The 21,159-nt window shown below is 34.8% G+C and overlaps 1 protein-coding gene across 1 annotated transcript; it reads left to right on the top strand.

Moving 5' to 3' along the window:
• Positions 1-14,792: 14,792 nt before the first annotated feature.
• LOC114260926 (myosin-11) lies at positions 14,793-17,705 on the top strand. Its single transcript, XM_082922940.1, has 6 exons — positions 14,793-15,422; positions 15,554-15,699; positions 15,787-15,943; positions 17,026-17,171; positions 17,281-17,421; positions 17,501-17,705. The coding sequence occupies exons 2-4, from the start codon at positions 15,623-15,625 to the stop codon at positions 17,029-17,031; spliced, it is 240 nt and encodes a 79-aa protein (XP_082779066.1). The 5' UTR covers positions 14,793-15,422; positions 15,554-15,622; the 3' UTR covers positions 17,032-17,171; positions 17,281-17,421; positions 17,501-17,705.
• Positions 17,706-21,159: the final 3,454 nt, after the last annotated feature.

Here is a 21,159-nt window from a genome sequence, read left to right as displayed (position 1 = left end):
AAATTTGCCCTTTATTAAATATGCACAATGTCTACACCTAGAGGGTAAAATAGTATAGTGAAATAAATCAGGTGACAAATACCATTTCTCATATAGTATAATAGACGGCAAATTCAAGTATACAAACCCCACCTCGATATTACCAAGTGAAATACTGAATAAAGGTGTATATATATCTAGTACTATTATAAAGAGAAGTCTTCTCTGGGTGTTTATGTCTCATATTTTGGGTTTTTGAAAAATATCCCTATATCAGTTGTATTTGTAGTTATGCACTAAATTCATTTTTTTTTTTTTCAAATCTCTCAACTTTTGAATTTTTCAGATTCATTTCAATTTTCAGATTTTGAATTCAATCATACAGTTTACAGTCTTATTTTCTGAAACAAAATGATCATATATATGTAAGCATGTGGACCTCGAATTGAAATTGTCAGTCCACCTTAATTCTCAATTCATGAATTTCATAATATGAATTTCAATTCTCAATTCTCAATTAACAAGCAAAAAATAAGAAGCAAAATATGAATTTCATAATATGAATTTGAATTCTCAATTCTCAATTCTCATAATATGAATTAGGGTTTTGAATTCACAATATGAATTTCATAATATGAATTTCTATTCTCAATTCAATTCTCAATTCTCAATTAGGGTTTTGAAGTTCATAATATGAATTTCAATTCTCAATTCCGAATTTTCAATTCCTTTTATTAACAAGCAAAAAATATAATTTCCAATTCAAAATTCAAAATTCACAATTCAAAATTCCAAACCCTAATTTCAAAAATATAGACAGGATTCACAATTCAAAATGCAAAAAATATAGATACGATTCAAAATTCAAAACCCTAATTTCTGAAACCACAAGCATAATTTCTGATTTCACAATTCAAAACCCTAACATTTTATGATTTCATAATTTCATAACCACACATTTAAAACCCTAACACATTTCATAATTCAAAACCTTAACACATACAATTTATGATTTCATAATTTCAAAACCCTAACACATACAATTCAAAACCCTACCACAAGCATAATTTATGATTTCATAATTTCATAACCACACATTTCATAATTGAAAACCCTAACACATTTATGATTTCATAACCCTAATTTCTAATTTCATAATTTCTGATTTCACATTCAGTTGAAAACCCTACAAAATTTTCACAATTCAAAACCACAACATTTTTTACCAATTCAAAACCACACATTCACATTTCAACAATTACAATAAACACATAAAATTCAAATGAGAGAGAGAGATAGATGCCATACCACGGACAGAGAGAGAGCAGAGATAGAGAGTGAGAGCAGAGAGAGAGTCTAAGAGCAGAGGGAGAGCGAGAGTGAGAGTCTGAGCGCAGAGGGAGAGCGAGAGCGAGAGTCTGAGAAAAACGTAAGTGTAAAAAACATGATTGCAAATGAGGGGGCTTGGGGGTTTTTATATAAGTTGTAAAAGCGTGGTTTCAATCCACGCTTTCATTTATCAACAATGAAAGCGTGATTGTGAATCACGTTTTCTTAACAAAACAAATATGCATAGTGAAAGTGTGATTGTGAATCACGTTTTCTTCAGAAAACAAAATGCACAGTGAAAACGTGGTTTATTCAGAAAAAAAAATTTAAACAATATGTACAGTGAAAGCATGGTTTGGAACCACGTTTTCTTCAGAAAAGAAATTTATGTTAAAAGCATGGTTTGTAACCAATCTTTCTTAATTAAAAGCATGGTTTGTAATAGCGCTTTCACTATTCACCAAATTTTCTGCTCCAAACAGTGAAAGCGTGATTTGTAATAGCGCTTTAGCCTAGTTTGGGAATTCCATCCAAACTAGGCCTAGTTTGGGAATTAAGATAGTAAATTGGCTTAATATGGGAAAAGCCTCTCACATTCACGCTCGGCGAATCGGTGACTTGGGTTATATATCACAGCACTTGCAATAAAAACCCATAGCCATCATTAGCGTAGGTTTGAATCTGAAACTACTCTAGACTATGGAATAAAAGTACAAAAATAAAGTCAGCAATCACAATTGAAAAGAAATTGGATCCCACCCATTGCCACAATATGTATTGTGTCTTTTTTTTTTTTTTTTTTTTTTTTTTTGCATTGCCACCTCATTAATGGTGGGTTTAGAGCCACTAAATTAGTGGTCTCTAGCACCACCGTAAGAGTATTAGGGAGACAAAGAGAGACACTTTTTGGGGAGAGGGAGATTTTGTGGATTAATATTACAAAAATGTTTGAGACCCCCTTTCCCTTCCATTGGCCAGTTTTTCTTTTCTATTTTTTTTCTTTTCCTTCTCCTCCAATCACCACCCGCCACGTGTGTGTGGGGGTGGTGGGGGTGGTAATTGGAGGGGGTCTCTATCAATGCTCTTAATATTATTGTTTGGTTTTGGTTTCAAAAAATAGTTTTCAAAAATTTTTATTTTTTTATTTTTCGTATATTTAATGTTTCAATGAATTTTTTTTAATATTTTAAGTAATTATTTTTAATTTGTAGACATACATAATATAAATATACTTAAAAAGTACAATAAATATCAAAAATACGATAATTTAGTACATTTTTTATATTTTTGTGTTTTGATTAATTTTTTAAAATACTTTTCATAAACATTTTACTATTTAGATATATCTTAGTAAGGTGCATCTAAAAAAGAAAAAAAATTACTTAAAATTTAAAAAATATTCACTAAAAAAAAAAAAAAAAAACACAAACAACAAGAAACACAATTTCCAAAAAACTGAAACTAAACACACTGATTAAATTTTTTTTTTTTTTTTGAAGGGTAGAGCGGTAAGAGAAAATAGATGAGGATTGTTTCTTTCAGATTATACATATTATTCAATTATTTTTTTTCACATCTATTTATTCAATTATAAAAAATAATTTATTGATGTGTACTAAATAAAAAAGTGATTTTAATTTTTTTTTTCCTTAAAATTTCAACCAAATAAATTTTGAAATTTTTTATTAAAAATTGTCTTATAAAAGATAAACCAAACAAGGCCATAGAGATTGAGGGCATATGGGTAATTTTATTGATTATTATTTGTATTTTCTTCGTTTTTACTAGTTAAAATCGAATGGTCTAAATCGATCCGTCACATAATGGACTATTTCGATGGTTATGGTCTGAGCGGACAGATGTAAATGCATTTTTCTCAACCTGTCTAAGTTTGGATGAATGACAGATGAAATCCTACTCGACTTAACTTGATCTGCAAGCACCCAGGGGCAATGTAAAGAGGGACCAAGGGTCACGTGCCCCTTGGATTTTAGATTTTTTTTAAACATATGTTTATAAATAATATATTTCAATTAAAAAAATTATACAAAAATAATATTTAGAATGAAATGTCAATGACATTTTTTAAATTAGGAAAACAATAACGTTTTTGATTGAAAATGAAGAGATTTCGACAAGCCATACTATTATGTATGAAAATTTTATAAAAATATTTCAATACAACAGTAATATCCATCATTATTTCACATATAAATATAATTAATCTCACTATGAAAATATGGAATTTATTGGATTGGTAGTTACATTTGATATATGAGGTTCACCCTTCGTATGTTGCTTTATTATTCGTTAGTGATATCATATGTCAATGATGATGCGGTATCACCATCCTATTGAATTTTTACTCAAATTATGAACAAAAAATAATTACTTTATCATTATATAATTTATTTTAAGGACATTTACTCATAAATCTCTATTCATCTACTTATGTTCCACTTATTTCAAATTCTTTATTTATATTTCAATAAATCCTATAAATGACATAGTTACCAAAATACCTATAATAATAATAATAATAATAATAATAATAATAATAATAATAATAATAATAATAATAATAATAATAATAGGATGAAGTGCACGTTAATATTCACATTGACAATGTGAATGTTTCATGATATGAACATTTACACTATCAAGTTGCTTAAAAAATATTTCTAAAGGTAAAATTATTCATAAAATATCTTAAATATGAGAATTAGGATTTGATGGATCAAATGTCCAAAATAATAATACAAGAGTATCTTATGAACTAATTAAGAAATAAGTACTTGAAAGATAATTTTCTAATAAATTTACCTTTATTTTAAGACTTATATATATGACTTCTTTTCTTCTTTATTTATTTATTGTCCATGATACATTAGTTACAAGTAACATATCTTTTCGATCTTTTCCAAAGTCAATTGTAAAAGTTTATATAAAATATTTTTGTAAAAAATTTCGAAGTTGTAATTAATAAGTGTAAATCATAAAGCATTATAAATTAACGCAGCGGATAAAAATAATTCGGATCATACCTTGTAGCGAAGAACCTCGTGTGTAACGCCCTCAAAAAAATAAATAAAACCCATCTCATTAGACATGCACTGATACAAAGAAACCAACCACCTTTCCATTAAATCAGAATAGTTCTTACAAAAGTATTACATGTTAACAACAAAAGCAAATGCCCTACGGGCTTACAACTTTCCAAGTTAACACTTGGTTACAAAAAGAAGAGTGCTAACTCAATACATATTAAGCCCTTGGCTTGAATTTACATGTAATACATCAAAAGAAAGCAAATAACAAGCAGTCAGTCTGCCTCTAGCCTCCCAAGCTATGTCCTTGGAGGTGGCATGCTACATGTACCTGAAAATGATGTCCCATAAAGGGTGAGCCATAACCCAGTAGAAATACACTAAACCAGCCATGAACAATGACTAAAAGATTGGCAGTTGATAGATGGCCAACACAGATACATCTACATATATCACATTTCGATTTCATGACATTAAGTCCATGTTACATTTCATTTCTCATTTCTTTTTCAACTTTGAGTTTGAAAACAAGGCTCGAAACTTAGCCAAATAACTCGATGAGAATAAGACTCATCTTAAAACATTTTCGAAATTCATGGTGGATACACATTTTGATGTTGTATCAATAACACATAAGTCACTTCCATACTATACGAGCGATACACATTTTGGTGCTGTATCAATATAACATAGAAACACTTCTATACTTCACAAATTGATAACGATATATATTTTAGTGCTATATCAAATCAAAACAAACACTTCAAATTCGCAGCCTGATACACATTGTAGTGCTGTATCACTGTCACAAGATTCGGTTTAGAGGTTCAGCCCCTTTCTTCCAATAAACCGTGGAGTACAGCCCCTTTCTCCTCCCACACAATACAATGTATATAAACAATTATCATATACAAATTAAATCAATCAATACACATTTGAGTGCTGTATTGCACCAACTACCATATTCAATGGCTTACTCAATTGATTAGTTTTAGTTTGCCTAATCATCATGCATTGTCTACAACAATCAATATTATCCTCCACCGATAGCCCAAAGCAGTTATTTCTATACTGAAAATAAATGCACCAAATGGATATATAATCAACATTTCAACGTTCTCAATTTAATTCTTCTTTTCTTCAAATTAATTAGACCAATTAATTTATCAATGTAATTAGAGCATTTTTCATAATTAACATCACAACCCTAAGGTTCCATTTTCACCAATAAACCAATATTGATCCCATTTCTCTATGCCAAACATGCATGTAAGTTTATATAAACAAAACCTCGACTTTTGTAAAATTACACAAAGGCCCAAACTTTCTCAAAATTACCCAACAACCCCCAACTCATCAAAATACTAAAATTCAAAGACAAAACTCATGAGAAGGAGTAGGGTATCCCTACCTCGAAGTTAGAGCTCAAATGGGGAAGTTGAAGAAAACCAAAATGCTCCAAACTCAAAGATCCACGGATCAAAATGGAGCCCTCGACGATCCACACACTTTTTACAAAGGCCGGAGGATAGTGAGACACTCTAACGAGATCAAACCCTAGAAAGAAGGGAGTTTCTAGAGAGAGGAGTTCTCAAAACAACTTTTTAGAAAGTAAGAGAGAGAGAGAAAATGTAAAAAGTGATTTTAAAGTGCCCAGCTGCCGACTGATATACGACATTCCCGCTCGAGCGGAGAACACAACGCTCGAGCGTCAAGAACAAAAAATTAGGTACGCTCGAGTGCAAGAAGGCCCGCTCGAGCGCCAAGACACAAGAATAAAGTACATCTGCTCGAGCGCAAAAACCAGTCCGCTCGAGCGTAGATTTCCCCCTCCCAGAACTTACACCAAAAAGTACTACCCGCTCAAGCACCAGAGTACCCGCTCGAGCGCGACCGCTCGAGCGTAAAGAAACCCGCTCGAGCATAAAAATCACACTTGCAGAAGTTTTGCAGGGACACGAAATACTGGGAGTGTGCAATCTCCGCTCGAGCGCAACAAGGCCCGCTCGAGCGGAACGACCAAAAACCTAGCAACAAGATTTCAAACCAAGGTTTGACCCACCTGTTCGAAACATGCCCAACACATCCTAAAACTCAAACAAATGGAATTAAAGGACGACAACAAGATAGATACAACTACCAACTCCACAGAACCGAGTCCGGAATACAACAGAACAGTAAAGGGACAACCGGGATCGCTATATCGTGGGTAAATCACGTGCTTCCAAAATCTAAACAACGAACCCAACAGTGGAGTGATACTACAAAATGAGTATCACCCACACAAGTCACAGTGCAAAATGACTTCATCGTTGTTTTATGGGAGAGAGTCAGAGAGAGAGTACGGGAAAAATGGTTATGGGTAAAAATCACATAACGTATATCTGATATACGTATCTCATAGATTAACCATATAATCTGATATATAACCATATATATATCAATCTATCCATCTATCCATATCTATTGATAAGATAGACATAGATATCCTGAATGGTTATCCAAATAAGTTTTGAATTCAAATTCAAACTTATATGGATAAGGTTCAAAAGGTTCAGGTTCAAAGGGTCATGCCACATGGGCGCCCAATTTCTAACATCTCCCACTCGGACATGAGTTGGCATGACACTACCACATCTCTATCTTAATCTCCCCAAAAAATAAACAATCTCATACTAGCCACTGCACCGTGCGACTGCTGAGAACACCTGTATGTGGGAGCTCTATACTAGAAACTCAAAATGAGCCAGCATAGAGACATCAACCCAAAAAGAACAGAAATAGTGTCTCATATACCCCAAACCCATCTAATTACACCGGTCCAAAAAACATCTCTAATCCCTCAAAAGAGCATTTTGACCCTCTCAATTCTTGCAATATATTCACACTCAATCCGCTTCTCATACAGAGTGATGTGAGTTGCCGGCAGTGAATATACAACAGTGGTGTAATACTAGATGATCTTCCCTTTGCCCTCATGCCATTTAGTTTAGGATTGACCACTTTCCCAGTGATGTCCCTTAAGGCTGAATCATACATGACCGCAGGCAACATACCAAAGTAGCAGAACATCAACCCCTTACCTTATGACATAGTCAAAAGTCACAAAAGGGTACATAAATGAAAGTCATATCAATAATGACACGTAAGACTCACACGGTGAGGAAACAGAGATCCATTCTCTCACCTCATTACTCGGTCGCCAAGCACATATAGTATGAATACATGCTACAATGGAGTAACTCTTCCATAAAGAGTGACGTCATACTCGATACACCGTACAGATATTAGTCTAGTCGCTTTCTAGCGCCTAACCCGAATTCTCTATTTGCTCGCCTTCCAAGCGCCAAATGAGATCTCGCATCTGGCTAATCATAATAGGCACAACATGGAAAGTGGGTACTAACATCCATGTTTGGTCCTTAACACGACCTCATCTTGGTTGTAACCAAGGCGACATGCATAGTGGATTATTTAAGCCTCTCTCGACTCCAAATAAAAATAAACCACTAGTCTCATCCTTGCTCGCTCCCAAGCGCCAAGGGCGATTGCTCGTGTGAGTGAGCCAATCTTGCCTGCTGAAATCATCATCTGCTAATCATTATGACACAAACCATAATAATGTCAACATCCCATCATCTCAAAATAAGTGATCGATTTAAAAAAAAAAAAATGACCACAGCTTGCGCAATTATAGATTCCAAACATAAGCCTTATCAGCACCTCTTGCGATAAGTATATACAACGGAATCCACCATGTGCGCCTCACATGAAGTAATTTAAGATCACTACCTCTTGCGCAATAACCTCTCTAAAGATATTTTGGTGACCAATTTGTGTTCATTCTTAATGCGCCCAACTAGCACAGATACGCCCAACTAGCGCATTGAATCTTACAAGGAGCAAATTAATATACTACTAGTAAAGCATTTTATCCACAGTCTAATGAGCAAGGTCAATGTCTAAACAACTCAGTTGACTATTTACCAAAGATAACACTTCTCATGCCGAATACGCCCACATAGCGTACTTTAGGCTCCCACAACAAAGAAAAGATCAAGGAATATAGGTCATCTGTTTCTCCCAAAGACAATCCGAGGATTCACTCAATAGCTAAAGCTCTGGCTTTTACCGATAGGTAAGTCAATGGGTTTGCAATTTTGCATCTAGAATCGTTCTAGGATATTCCTTATGTAAGTCATCGAAGACAAAACATGAATTCTCCCAAAGCAATCCTTAAGGATCGTACATCCGATCATATAAATTACATCACCCATGTCCATCATATCTAAAATAGAGGACTGCCCACCCTAGGTGGCGACAACCTTATAAATTCCTGGCTCATAAGACTAAGTGAGGAAAAACTTCTTTTGGACTATTGATCATGCCTCAGTGGTCTTCATCAATCATCGCTGGCCTATCATGGCTTGACGAAATCTAAGAACCACTATTTGGATAACTGTTTTAGGCTATAAAAGATTTATTGGAACTAGCAACCTTTTTGCGCTCCTAACTTTTCACCATAAAAGCAGAAGGTAAATCCCTACGGATCTACTTATCCAATTCTCTAACGAGAAAGTTGGGTCACAATGTCCACAAATCAATGTTCCGAACTTATGTCAAACCACTACAAGAAAAAACACATTTACCGACCACTTTTGCCGACCAAAAATATTTTGGTCGCAAAAAAATCACATTTGCCTACTAAGAAAAAATTGGTAGGCAAAAGTTCATACTTTCACCGACTAAAGTAATTTGGTCGCTGAAAAGTAATTTTCCGCGACTAATTTAAAATGCTGGTCGCCAAAAATTTAGGCGGGAAAGTGAAAACCTGGGAGGGAGATTAAAATCTTTTAGCGATTATTACAATTTAGTCGCACATTTCAAAACGACGTCGTTTTGTTTGTTAAATGCAGAGAGTCCAAATAGCCGACCAACACTATTTATAGGGGAAAACAAATCAAACCCCTATAATATTTCACAAAAATGCGCCCAATCGATCCCACCCTCTCAGTCGTGTCACTCGTCTCGCCTCTTCACCATCAACGCTGCCGTCCGCCGTCCTCGCCTCTCCACCGTCAGAGCCACCGTCCGTCTTCGCCTCGCCACCGTTATCTAGGTATATTTTTTCAAGCATCTGTCTATCTCTCTCTGTCCCACTTTTTCTCTTTGATTTCCCTCTCTTTCTCATACTCTTCTTGTTCTGAAGAGAGCATTTCAGTGGAAAAAGGAGCTCTGTAACTCCGTACAGCTCATTGGCATCGTCGTTACACCTGTCCAAATCAAGCCCCTCAGCTCTGGCAAGGTCATCGCTTCGTCTCGCCTAGCCGTCAAGAAATCCTGTACCGACACTGCCTAGTAAACATTTCATCATTTTTTTGTTGAAACCAACCCATTTATAAAATCAATCAGTGTATGTAGGGTTTTTAGATTGTTTTGTTAGTCTTTTCTTGTTAATACCAAAATGAAAGTCATTTAAGATTAGTGGGAATTTTGGCCCCAATTCCTGGGTTTGGGAATTTTGTTGCTAGTGTCTGATTAGTGATTATTTTGGCCCCAATTCCTAGGTTTGGGAATTTCGTTGCTAGTGTGCCTCATGTTTTTGAGCCTAAAAACAAATTGAGGTATAAATCCTCTCTCCCTCTCTTACTCATTCTCTGTCTGTCTCTCCCTCTCCCTCTCAATGTTTGTGTTCATGTTCTGTTTTTTTTTCGTTCTTGTTGTTTTGCCTAAGGTAAGAAAGTTGACTCAGATTTGTATTGTTCCTTTGTTTTTAGGATGATGAAAATGCATTAAAAATTATTATTATCATCTAAGTTTTCTTGAATTATGTAGATGTATTTATAATTTGTTCGTTTACTTAATTAAATATAAGAGCCATCTTCTGGAATAGAAAAATAATGTTAATGGTGAATCTGGTATGTTATTTGCATTTTTTAAAAAAAATTTGTGGGTACGTAAATCTTTGATAGATTATCGTGTTTGGAGGCATCCCTGGTAAGAAATTCAAATCCACTTTCTCTTCTCTCTCAATTTCCCATCCTTCCCTTCAATTTTCTTAGTTCACTACTCTGTAGTCTGTAACACAAACCAGGATTAGGGTTTTTTATTTTTATTTTTATACTTGGAATGCAATTTGATTAGTTCTTATTTTTTCTTGTTTAGATTTCTTTTGATGGTGAAATTGTAAAGCTAGAGCTCTTCTTGAAATGATTTACTCTGTTTCATTAGGGTGGTTGTTTTATCTATATACCTAGAAACCGAACTTTGAGAAATTTAGATGTTGTAATTGAAATGTCGCCGGAAGGGGAAAATTTAGGTGGTGATGGAGCAAAATACTTGTTTGCCATGGAGTACCATAATAATGTCAGTACCTCTTTCTATCTCTAGGTTTCACTATCTTCAAGGCAAACTTTAGGTTCTTCCTTGTCCCTAAAGTTTGAGAGGGAATGATAAGATATCTGAGTCATGTGTAGCTACAGCTGATCTGCTAAAGTCTTCTATCTCCTATGTGATTTTGATTTTCATTCAATTTGTTCATTTCCAAGTTCTTTTTCTTTAATTTAATTTATGTGTAAATTATGCACACCACTTGTTTGCTAATATGCCTTTGAAAATAGAAAGTACAAAATCTGTTAGTGTCTCAACCATGAATAAAAAGGCATTCCAACTACCAACCACCAACATTAAGCTATAAAATTTGGAATAGAAATTTCATGTATAATGTTTATATTTGTTTTCTTCCCTCTTTATACTTACCCTGATAGGTGTGTTCATGTTCCTAGCACTGTGAGAATCAAAATCATTAAGATGTATAAATTCTTGGTTTGCATGGTTTCATATATGGTTTGTAGCTGCAATTTACACATTGTCAATTGGTCCATGAGGATGTATAATGCTATATCAGAACTTAGACAAGACAAAAGCATTCTATACATGTTTGGAATGTGGGAAAAAATATTTATTGATACCCACTCGTTAGATTGTTTCTTGAATGGGTTGTAGTCCCTTGTTGCCTTGACTAGAACTTACTGCACATGAAAGCATACCCAATGGCCACATTGCCCTCAACGCCATCCAACGTCGCCATGCAAAAGTTTCTACTGGGGACACAATATCCATGAGCAGGTGATCATAAATTAGTAAGGAATTGTTGATTGCTATTGCTGTGTTTTTACCAAATTTTTAATGCTTTGTGGTGATAATATTTCTAGATTTGTTCCACCTGAAGACTTCAACCTAGCATTGCTTACTCTTGAATTGGAGTTTGTAAAGAAATGGGCTAAAGATGAGCAGGTATGAGCATTTTTCCATTTTACATTTTTGGAAAATACAGTATCAATTGCAGCCTGATATGATGGGTTCGCACCAACTAGAATTTTATGTTGTTTTGATAGTTGAAAGCATTTTGCCTCATTTGGTTGCTTTATTTATGCTTAGGGATGAATGGCTGCCCTGTGTCATGACTTTTGTGCTATTGCTCCAGGGAAGTAACTGTATATGTTCGTTTGGCAGGTTGATGCTGTTCTTTTGTCTCAGCAGGTTCGAAAGAGATTTATCAACCAGGTAATAGCTGGTAGTGGTTTTCCTTACTTAATTCCCCCCCCCCCATATATTTATAGGCACTATTAGAGAAACTCCAAGGGAAGAGGCATATTAATCCTGTTAGCTATTTTAGCTAATATTACCCTAAATTCTCACTCCAATCGGCTGGCTAAACGGCTTCCTATTTTCCCTCATCCCTTCCCCGCTGGCTTCAATTGGAGAGTGATTGAAGGCTCTCTAAACTCGTCTCTCCCGCGAAAGTATTCTGCTCCTTCAAACACGTCTCTCCCGCGAAATCGATCTGCTCCTTCAGCGCGAAATCAATCTTCTCCTTCAGCGCGAAATCGACCTTCCCCTTCAGTGTTGTCTGTAACTCCCTCTATCTGACCTCTTCCTCAAGGTATGGATCCTTCTGTCTCTCTGTCTTCCCCTTCGATGCAACTGATAAACCTTCTCTCTCCGAGAAAAGCAATCTGCAACCCTAGAGGCATCCAATCTGATTTAAAATTCCATATTTAATCTCATATTTATGTTGTATGGAGTATAGACAACTTGAATGCAATCCACATCTTCCTGTATATAATGTAAAACATCAAAGTCCAGACCAAAATTATGCATTCGAATTTAAAACTGTGTCAATATACTGTTTACACCTGTCTAAAAGACCAACTTATCAAAGGCATCTGATTTAATGAAAGTAAAAAAACTCCTCACAATGGGGACCGAATGCCTTTCCTTGAATATAGATGATGCTTAGTTTATGAATTTTAGTTTATCAATTTTACTTTCAATGATCAGCAATCAGGACATAGGGATAAAATTAGTTTATGAATCAGGACCTGCAAATCATTGGTTGGTTTGGACCTTTGGAAAGTCTTGATGAAAGAAGATATCTTTACAGCTATTGATTTGAAAGCAAAATGGAATGCTCTCAACAAATACAAATTGATTGATTGATTAATTGATATAAGGAAGGAAGGATGAGAGGGAAGGAGAGGGGAGGGGAGGGGAGGTAGAGTGAGTAAGAAAACGAAAACAGTTATTATTGTTGTAAGGGAAGGGTGTTTGGTGATAAACAAACATGGAAAGGTACGAGATTCTGAGAGACATAGGATCAGGTAACTTTCTTCACACTGGGCACCCTGTCAAGACCACCACACAACCATATTCATTAGTTTATTTAAAGAAGGAAGAAACTATTGACAGTAAGACTCGATCCGAGTATCACACTCGATAAGACATCACAAACTCATTGGTCTTTATTCGATAGTCAAATTAACTAGCACAGATTAAGCAAATTGCTTTGACTAATTTTTTAGTTAATTGGTTTGACTTTTAGGAATGTTGAGGGTATATGTACATAATACTAGTTGCAGAAAAATAAATATAAAAAGTTATACATGACACGAGAGACATAGAGAGTGGTGTTGGGTCCACACCCTTATCTGTGTTCAGTGCAACTAGCAAAGTTGTGAGGGTAATTAGAGAGCAACCCTTACCTTTGAAAAGAGACTGGAACAATTCCAGCTCTGTTTTTTGGTTGATTTCTGATAATTTAATTTTCAGTTTATTATCTTTTCTGGTTATTTGTAGTATTACTAATTCCAGGCATTCTGCACAACATAAGGCTAATTCAATTTATTTTGTTGCTAAATAATCATGCTATGACAAACTTCTCACTGCACTGCACTGCACGAAACAATCTAAGTGGCATAATGAAATATGTTTCCTTTCATAATATCTCTAACTAATCAAGTTTGTTCAACACTTTGTTGCTGAATTTGTGAGTATTATTTATTTTTATTCACAGTTAAATGTTCAAGGAATTCAAGTCACTGAATAATTTCTTGGAATTATCTGCTTTTGGGAGATAATTAAGAGTAACTTTAACTTTAGTATGTTGGCTTAAAAAGACTCGAGAATTGGTAAGAGTTACAGTGATTGTTTATTTAATGAGACTGCTTGTTCTGTAGATTGTCATTTCTAATCTGTCAGAACTGTAGGCTGAGTTTTGTGGGATCTTAGGAAGGCAGGAGTGCCTTTGGCTTACCTAATGGACCACATTTAGGTATGGGTTCAAGGGAAATACACGAAATAAGGGTTATGTTTTTACCATTTAGTTGATTGTTATACTATGAGCTAAGATCTTCACTGTGTTCCCATCTATGTCTAGTCTTTTTTCCTCATTCTCTACGGCTAATTTCATAACTAATGAAACTTATTTATAATTATAAGGTGCAGTGAATTTTGAAAATTTAACTACCATCAAGCTGTAGTTTGTTTTATGGTGGGCTGAATTGTTCTTATGGTCAGTAGATGTCGCCAACCATGAAATAATCCTCCCCATCAAGTATTAGTTTTGCATGCCATATCACTATACTTTTCATATAATAGACATATTTTTATAAGTCAAATAGTGAAATTAATATTACTAACTTCAAAATTAAAGTTCTAACTTTAAAAACTGTTAGCTAGAATAATGTTGTAATTATTAATGTTTAGGTTATTCTGGTACAACCAATAAATTATCTAAGGACAATAAAATTTGATACAGAATGACTATTAGAGTAAAGCTTAGTAATTATTAGTTTTGTTGAATGTTGACTATTTTGCATTTGGAATGATATGTGGCTTTCATGGCTTTGAGAATTCTTCTACAATTTACCTGTGTTCTTTCATTTTGCTTTTGTTCAAGTTTGAATTATTAGTTTATCTATTTCTTACCAAAAAGGTGCGCCTCACCTTGCGCCTACTCCTGAATTTGGCGCCTTGGTGTGCCTTGAGCATTTAAAATCACTGGATAGCCACTATGGATAATGACTGCATGAATGTAACTTTTTCTTCTCTAAAAAGTAAGACGATTTCCAAAAATCAAATGTTTCTTGGGTTTATTTCTGCGTGTTGTATATTTCAGTACTCCCTAGTCTAATTACATCGTGTGGTTTAAATCTATTTTCTATGAATTACTTGGTAATTACAATGTATGTTGTTTATTTTGTGTGGTACAATTTCATATATTTTTGGATCTTCAAAAGTAAGATCTGTATCTACCACTAAAGTTGCATTTCCTCAAAAGTGAACTGTTTGTGTTCTCTGTATTTTCTTTAATAATTGAGAGTTGTCTGGTTTTCAACCTGAAAATTGATTGGTTCTTTTCAAAAAATTCATTATATCATACTATTTCATATGCCTATCCTGGTTAATGAATGGAAAAAAAAGTACTTTTGCATGTATTCCTTAGTTTTTGACAATTCCATGTGAAATAATGAATACCTGTGCAACTTGACTTCAACATTTGTAAATTGAATATTATGTCTGTTGATTTAGTTATTTGGCTTCATTCATCTACTTGAAATTTCCCCTGGTTTCTATGGTCAAGTTGTTGCTAGTTTATCGAAAATTTATCCAAAGGTTATGGAAGCTCCTGCTGGTGGAGTCGATGACATGACTAAGCTATCATATTTGCATGAGCCTGGAGTTTTGTAGAATTTGGCACTGAGATATCAGACCAATGAAATTTATGTAAGACTGTCTTCACCTTTAGTTTATGATATTAGTTAATTAATGTTCACCCTGGTGAGAGAAATCAATGAATTCATGCAGCTATGGATGGCTCAGTCATAATATTCTATCGTACTCTGAAATTATGACAGACTTATACTAGAAGTATTCTTATTGCCATTAATCCATTCCAAAGACTGCCTCATCTATATGATGGTCACATGATGGAACAATACAAGGGAGCACCATTTGGGGAACTGAGTCCTCATGTTTTTGCTATTGCTGATGTTGCTTATAGGTAGGTAACCTTTTATTTTGTTTATTTTCTATATCCTTTTTTTAAGGATGATCCATATAGTTTACTGAATTGCTTGAAATGATTCAGGGCAATGATCAATGAGGGCAAAAGCAACTCCATTTTGGTCAGTGGTGAAAACGGGGCTGGTAAGACAGAAACTACTAAAATGCTCATGCAGTACCTTGCCTTTATGGGTGGTCGTAAAGGCACTGAAGGAAGGACTGTTGTGCAACAAGTTCTAGAAATAAGATAGATGATCTAACTCTAGTTTTATGCTTGTTAATGTTTAAATGGTCAGCGGTGCTTGTCCTGTCAAGGATCATGTAAATGTCTTGGGACTTATTTTTTGAGGTTCAAACTCTGCCACATGGTCTGTGTATTGATGTCTATCATGGACAGTGGCAGAGCCAAAAGTTCAACATAGAGGGGCACATATTAATCACAACTTTGAAATTGTTTTCCCCATAAAAAGCAACAACGAGATGTTATTAAACTTATACAAATTTTTCTTCTTCTTTTTCGTCTATCTGTGAGATACAATATTACAATTATCATGAGAATTACACCAACATGGCTTATAAATCCACAATCAACAACCCAATTGTATTAACCCAACAATAGGGAGAAATAACCAACACAATTAACAAGTCCTCCTATCAACTGAACAAAAAGCTTGACAATGGGAAGAAACAACCAACTAAACAAATCCCATAATGAGAAAGAAATGATCAATTGATTCAATTCTTGCCGTTGACCTCCCAGTTAAGAGTGTGCAAGAATGGCCAAAAGAATAAAATAGGACACTTTTAAAATGAAAAAAACACAAAGGAATTTTACATGATTTAAGGAGGGGCATTATTGCAATTTTATGGGGGATAAACAAGATATAATCTTTATGTATAGGGGTATTAGTGTAAATATCAAAAGTTGAAGTGGGGCATATGACTCCTCATTGGTATAAGTGATGCTCATGATTATCTTGCCACTAGGAGAGCTATGGATATTGTTGGAATCAGTCAGAAAGATCAAGTATAGCCTTTGTATCCGAAAATGTGTTTGCCATATTTCCACATTTTTTTTAATAGAGTAAAATTGGAAAAACTTCTCTGTTTCTGTCAGGATGCAATTTTCAGAGTTGTGGCTGCAATTCTTCATCTTGGTAATGTTGAATTTACTAAGGGGAAAGAAATTGATTCTTCTGTTTTAAAAGATGACAAATCCAAATCCCATCTTCAAACGGCAGCAGACCTTCTCATGTGAGACTAGCCTTGATATTTTTGTTTTTATGGTTGATATCTATATAAGTTAATTTAATCCTTATTTCAGGTGTGATCTTGGTGCATTGGAAGATGCACAGCTAAAGCGTGTAATAATCACCCCAGAAGAAGTTATAAGAGAAGTCTTGATCCTGTTCAAGCAACAGTTAGCAGGGATGGTTTAGCTAAGACAATATATTACCGTTTGTTTGACTGGTAAGATATGGGAGTTTGCATCATTGTTTTCACTTTCATGATTATGTCTCTGGATTTTGTTTTAACTAAGCGTGTGATGCTAAAGCTGACTGATTTTTGTGATATACAGGTTAGTTGATACAATTAATGTTTTAATTGGACAAGATCCTAACTCGAATGATATACAGTTAGCAGGGATGTTTCAATTTTAGTTGATACTGACTTTTGTATTAATTTCACAAATGAGAAGCTGCAGCAACATTTCAACCAGGTATAATGCTCATCATATTTAATAACATCTTGTAATTCACATCCTTGACTTACACTCAAAGCATTGTTGTATCATTCAGCATGTGTTCAAGATGGAGCAAGAAGAGTACACAAAAGAGGAGATCAACTGGAGCTATATAGAATTTGTTGACAATCAAGATGTCCTGGATCTTATTGAAAAGGTTCACCTCTTTAATCTAGTATTTTATTTTTATTTTTTTGTCATTTAATGATTGCATGTACTTGTGTTTTTTTTGGCTATATTTATTCTTTGGTAATCTTGCATACTTTGGGCCTAGCTTATAAGCAAGGAACTTTAGCTAGCTAGGGTATTTACTTCCTGCTAAAGTGAAAGTACTTAGTGAGGTTTCCATCCAGTTCTAGCGTTTCCAGAGATACAAGCATACTTGAAGACAACTTGGCTAGGATGTCTATTCTTCATCAAATTGGTAGGCAACATAAAATATATTTGTATGTAGAAAAATGTTGAAATCTGGATTTTTTTAGCGATACATGTGCCAATATTTGTTATTTGTCACTAAATAAGGGCATGCATTTTGCCAGTGAAAAAGTAAATTGCTTATCTAACAAAGGGAGATTCTTAGTAGCATGAGCCTCCTCTACACTACAACGGGTGTGCTAGGAACCATATGTAAAGCCCTCCCAAAAGATATTAAAATCCATTCTTCTTGCAATTAAAAACCATTGCTATATCATAAGATGATTTGATCCCAAACTGTTGTAGCAGCACTTTTATGAAATGAAGTATGGCACGTAGTTTTGCAACATGATGTGATGTTCTCCTCCTGGTTTTTTCTACCAAGTCACTGACCAAGAAATGCATAATTAATTTTAGGCTTCGTTTGGCAGTAGGCTAATTTAGCTAAAAAGCCACTAAAAAAGCCAAAAAGTCAAAAGATTCTTTCGTATTCTCTTTTCTTTTTGCATGTTTTTTCTATAAAAAGCCAAAAAGTCATTCCCAAACACTTAAATTTTTTTATCTCATATCTTAGCCAAAAAGACTCTAAAAAAAGTCACTTCCCAAACCAACCCTTAAGAAGCTTATAACCTAAAACTGTTTTAGTTAGTTGCATAGCATTTTAAGTATGTTCTGGAAGTTTCTGTTACTGCTTCTATCTACCACTTGTGTTAGACTCTTAGGGGATGTTTGGCATGGGCTAAAAAAAGCTACGTTTTGGCTAAATAAACCAAAAGACAAAAAAAGTCTGTCTTGAACTTAAAAAAGTAACTAAAAAAAGGTAAAAAAATCCAACATTTCTACTAACAAAAAAGAATATTTTTTTGTAATTACCAGCCGCATCAGCTTTTTAAGGTTCTAAAAAAGCAAATAAGCAACTAATAAAATAATTGCTAAATTCCACCTTAGTAGCATAAACTCCTATGGGGGCCTCACTCCTTCCTCTGGAAGCTTGTTGACACCACCACGCTCACTCTTAACCTTAAAACTCCTCTATAGGCCCCTCGCTCCAGGATTAACAACCATGTTTCTGGATTAACATAGATTTCCAGGATTAACAACCCTGTTTCTGGATGTTCTACTATTTTGTTCCTGGTTGTTTCTTATTTTGGGGTTGTTTATAGCTCTAATTGGTATCAAACTCTAAACTCATTGGCATTGTTCTTTTACTTCAATCTATTGGTTGTTGTGTTGCCATTCCCTTTGATTTTTGTTTTGATATTGACTTTCAGTGGAGTTATTTGGTGCTCTTAATAATGGCAGCAACAAAAATTTGATAATGGCAACTCTCTCTACTATTGGTGCTGTTGCATCTGCAATGGGACTTGCAGTTGAGAAGTCTAGCAAGGTTGTTTGCGCTAAACCTAAATTTCCTTCTAACTTTGTATTCTATTGTCCTTTAAATTTGACTTTAATATTGGGAAGTTGTTTCTTGCAGGGTATACTGTCAGATGTTTTGAAATGCCTTGGTGACAATAACAAACATATGAGAGACAGCACTCTGACTACTTCGGATGCTTGGCTTGCTACTGTTCATCTTGAGAAATAGTTATGTTTCAAATTGTTATGCTAGATGTGACTTGTGAATGAAAACTTAGAATAGTTGTATTGTATCAAATGTTAATGAATTATGTATTGTGTCGAATGTTAATGATTCAGTTAATTTGAATGATGCTTTAAAATTATAAGTTTATTATGGATTGAATGAATTATTAGGAATTACAGGTGTATTGTTTTCCTGCTTTGGCGACCAATTTATTAGTCGCGGCAAATAAATAATTTTTTTTCGCAAAAAATGACAATTGCCGACTAAGAGTTTTGGTCGCAAAAAATACATCTATTGCCGACCAAAACAGCTCTTGGTCGTGGAAACTCACTTTTGCCGACCAAAAGTTTTGGTCGCGAAAAGTAACAAATGGCGACCAAAACTTTTTTTGGTCGTGAAATGTCACAATTGGCGACCAAACTTTTTGGTCTCGGAATGTCACGATTGGCGACCAAAATTTTTTTGGTCGTAGAATGTCACGATTGGCGACCAAAATTTTTGGTCGCGGAATGTCACAATTGACGACCAAACTTTTTGGTCGGGAAAATATCACTTTTCGCGACCAAAGTGTTTTAGCGACTAAATGAATTAGTCGCGGTAATGACATATTTCGCGACCAAAAATTTAGTCGGCAAATCCGACTTTTCCCAACCAACCAAAATTTTGGTCGCGAATTACTTTTGCCGACCCTCAATTGGCGACCAAAGTAGCGACCAAAAAAATTGGTTGTGGATAACTTTTGCCGACCAAAAATGGGCTTTTAGCGACCAATTTTTTGGTCGGCAAAAGTGTTAATTCTTGTAGTGATCATAGCCTAAGTCAAAACAACCTCACTCCCCAGGAGGAAGTCTTCTCATGGCCTACACTTTCCTCAATGGTGCGACCTTTTGGTATCTAGCGAGCCTTATGCCTCAACAATGACTATCCAAATTATGCATAACTTTATAACAATTTTGCGTCATAATGGAAAGTCAACCAAATTATAAAAATGGTTAATCCTCAAAGACTTTGTCTTAAACTGCGCAACATTGATCCACTTTCTAAAAATAGGGGACTAGAGCCTTAGGCATTATCCTAGGCTTTTTATCATCTTGCGGAGCAATCATGAATGTTTCCCTCTCAATCACCCAGTGATGACGTGGAAAATTTTCACATTCGCTACCACGCAACTAAGAATGTAGAGTATTCTTCTCTAATGGAGTAATCCATTAGTAGGCACATCGTTTCCACTATCCCTAGGATATTGGAAATTTATTTCCATTCTCAACTAGGCTACATAGAGCGCTATGCTTAGAATTCTCTATCTTATAGAGTTCCAAAAACTCTATTCACGTCACCTTTACTAATAAAACTTTATGTGACTTAGTTACACTACCACAAAGCTGCTTACCTATATGCACATGACCCGGAGGGTTTACATGACCGCATATAATAATGCGCCACACGACCCTTTGTGTTTATAAGACAGCATACAATAATGCGCTATAGAACCCTAGGTCTTAACTTCGCAACCTTATGAGAAGTAAAATAAAGATAAGCTGCTTAACGGTTACAGATCGCCCATAGATGGCTCTCTACTAACCCATTACTCAAATGCAGTGTAAAATCTAATATGGAGGGCACTTAGTTAGGGATATAGGCAACAAACTAGTGCAATTCCCAATTGGGAAACATTTTGCGCCATTATCCACCTAACATTAACAATGCTTAATTCC

This window comes from Camellia sinensis, chromosome 4, assembly GCF_055761805.1.
Source record: "Camellia sinensis isolate YWXY chromosome 4, ASM5576180v1, whole genome shotgun sequence".
In the NCBI taxonomy this organism is placed as follows: domain Eukaryota; kingdom Viridiplantae; phylum Streptophyta; class Magnoliopsida; order Ericales; family Theaceae; genus Camellia; species Camellia sinensis.
This window is presented reverse-complemented; position numbering and strand designations above follow the sequence as displayed.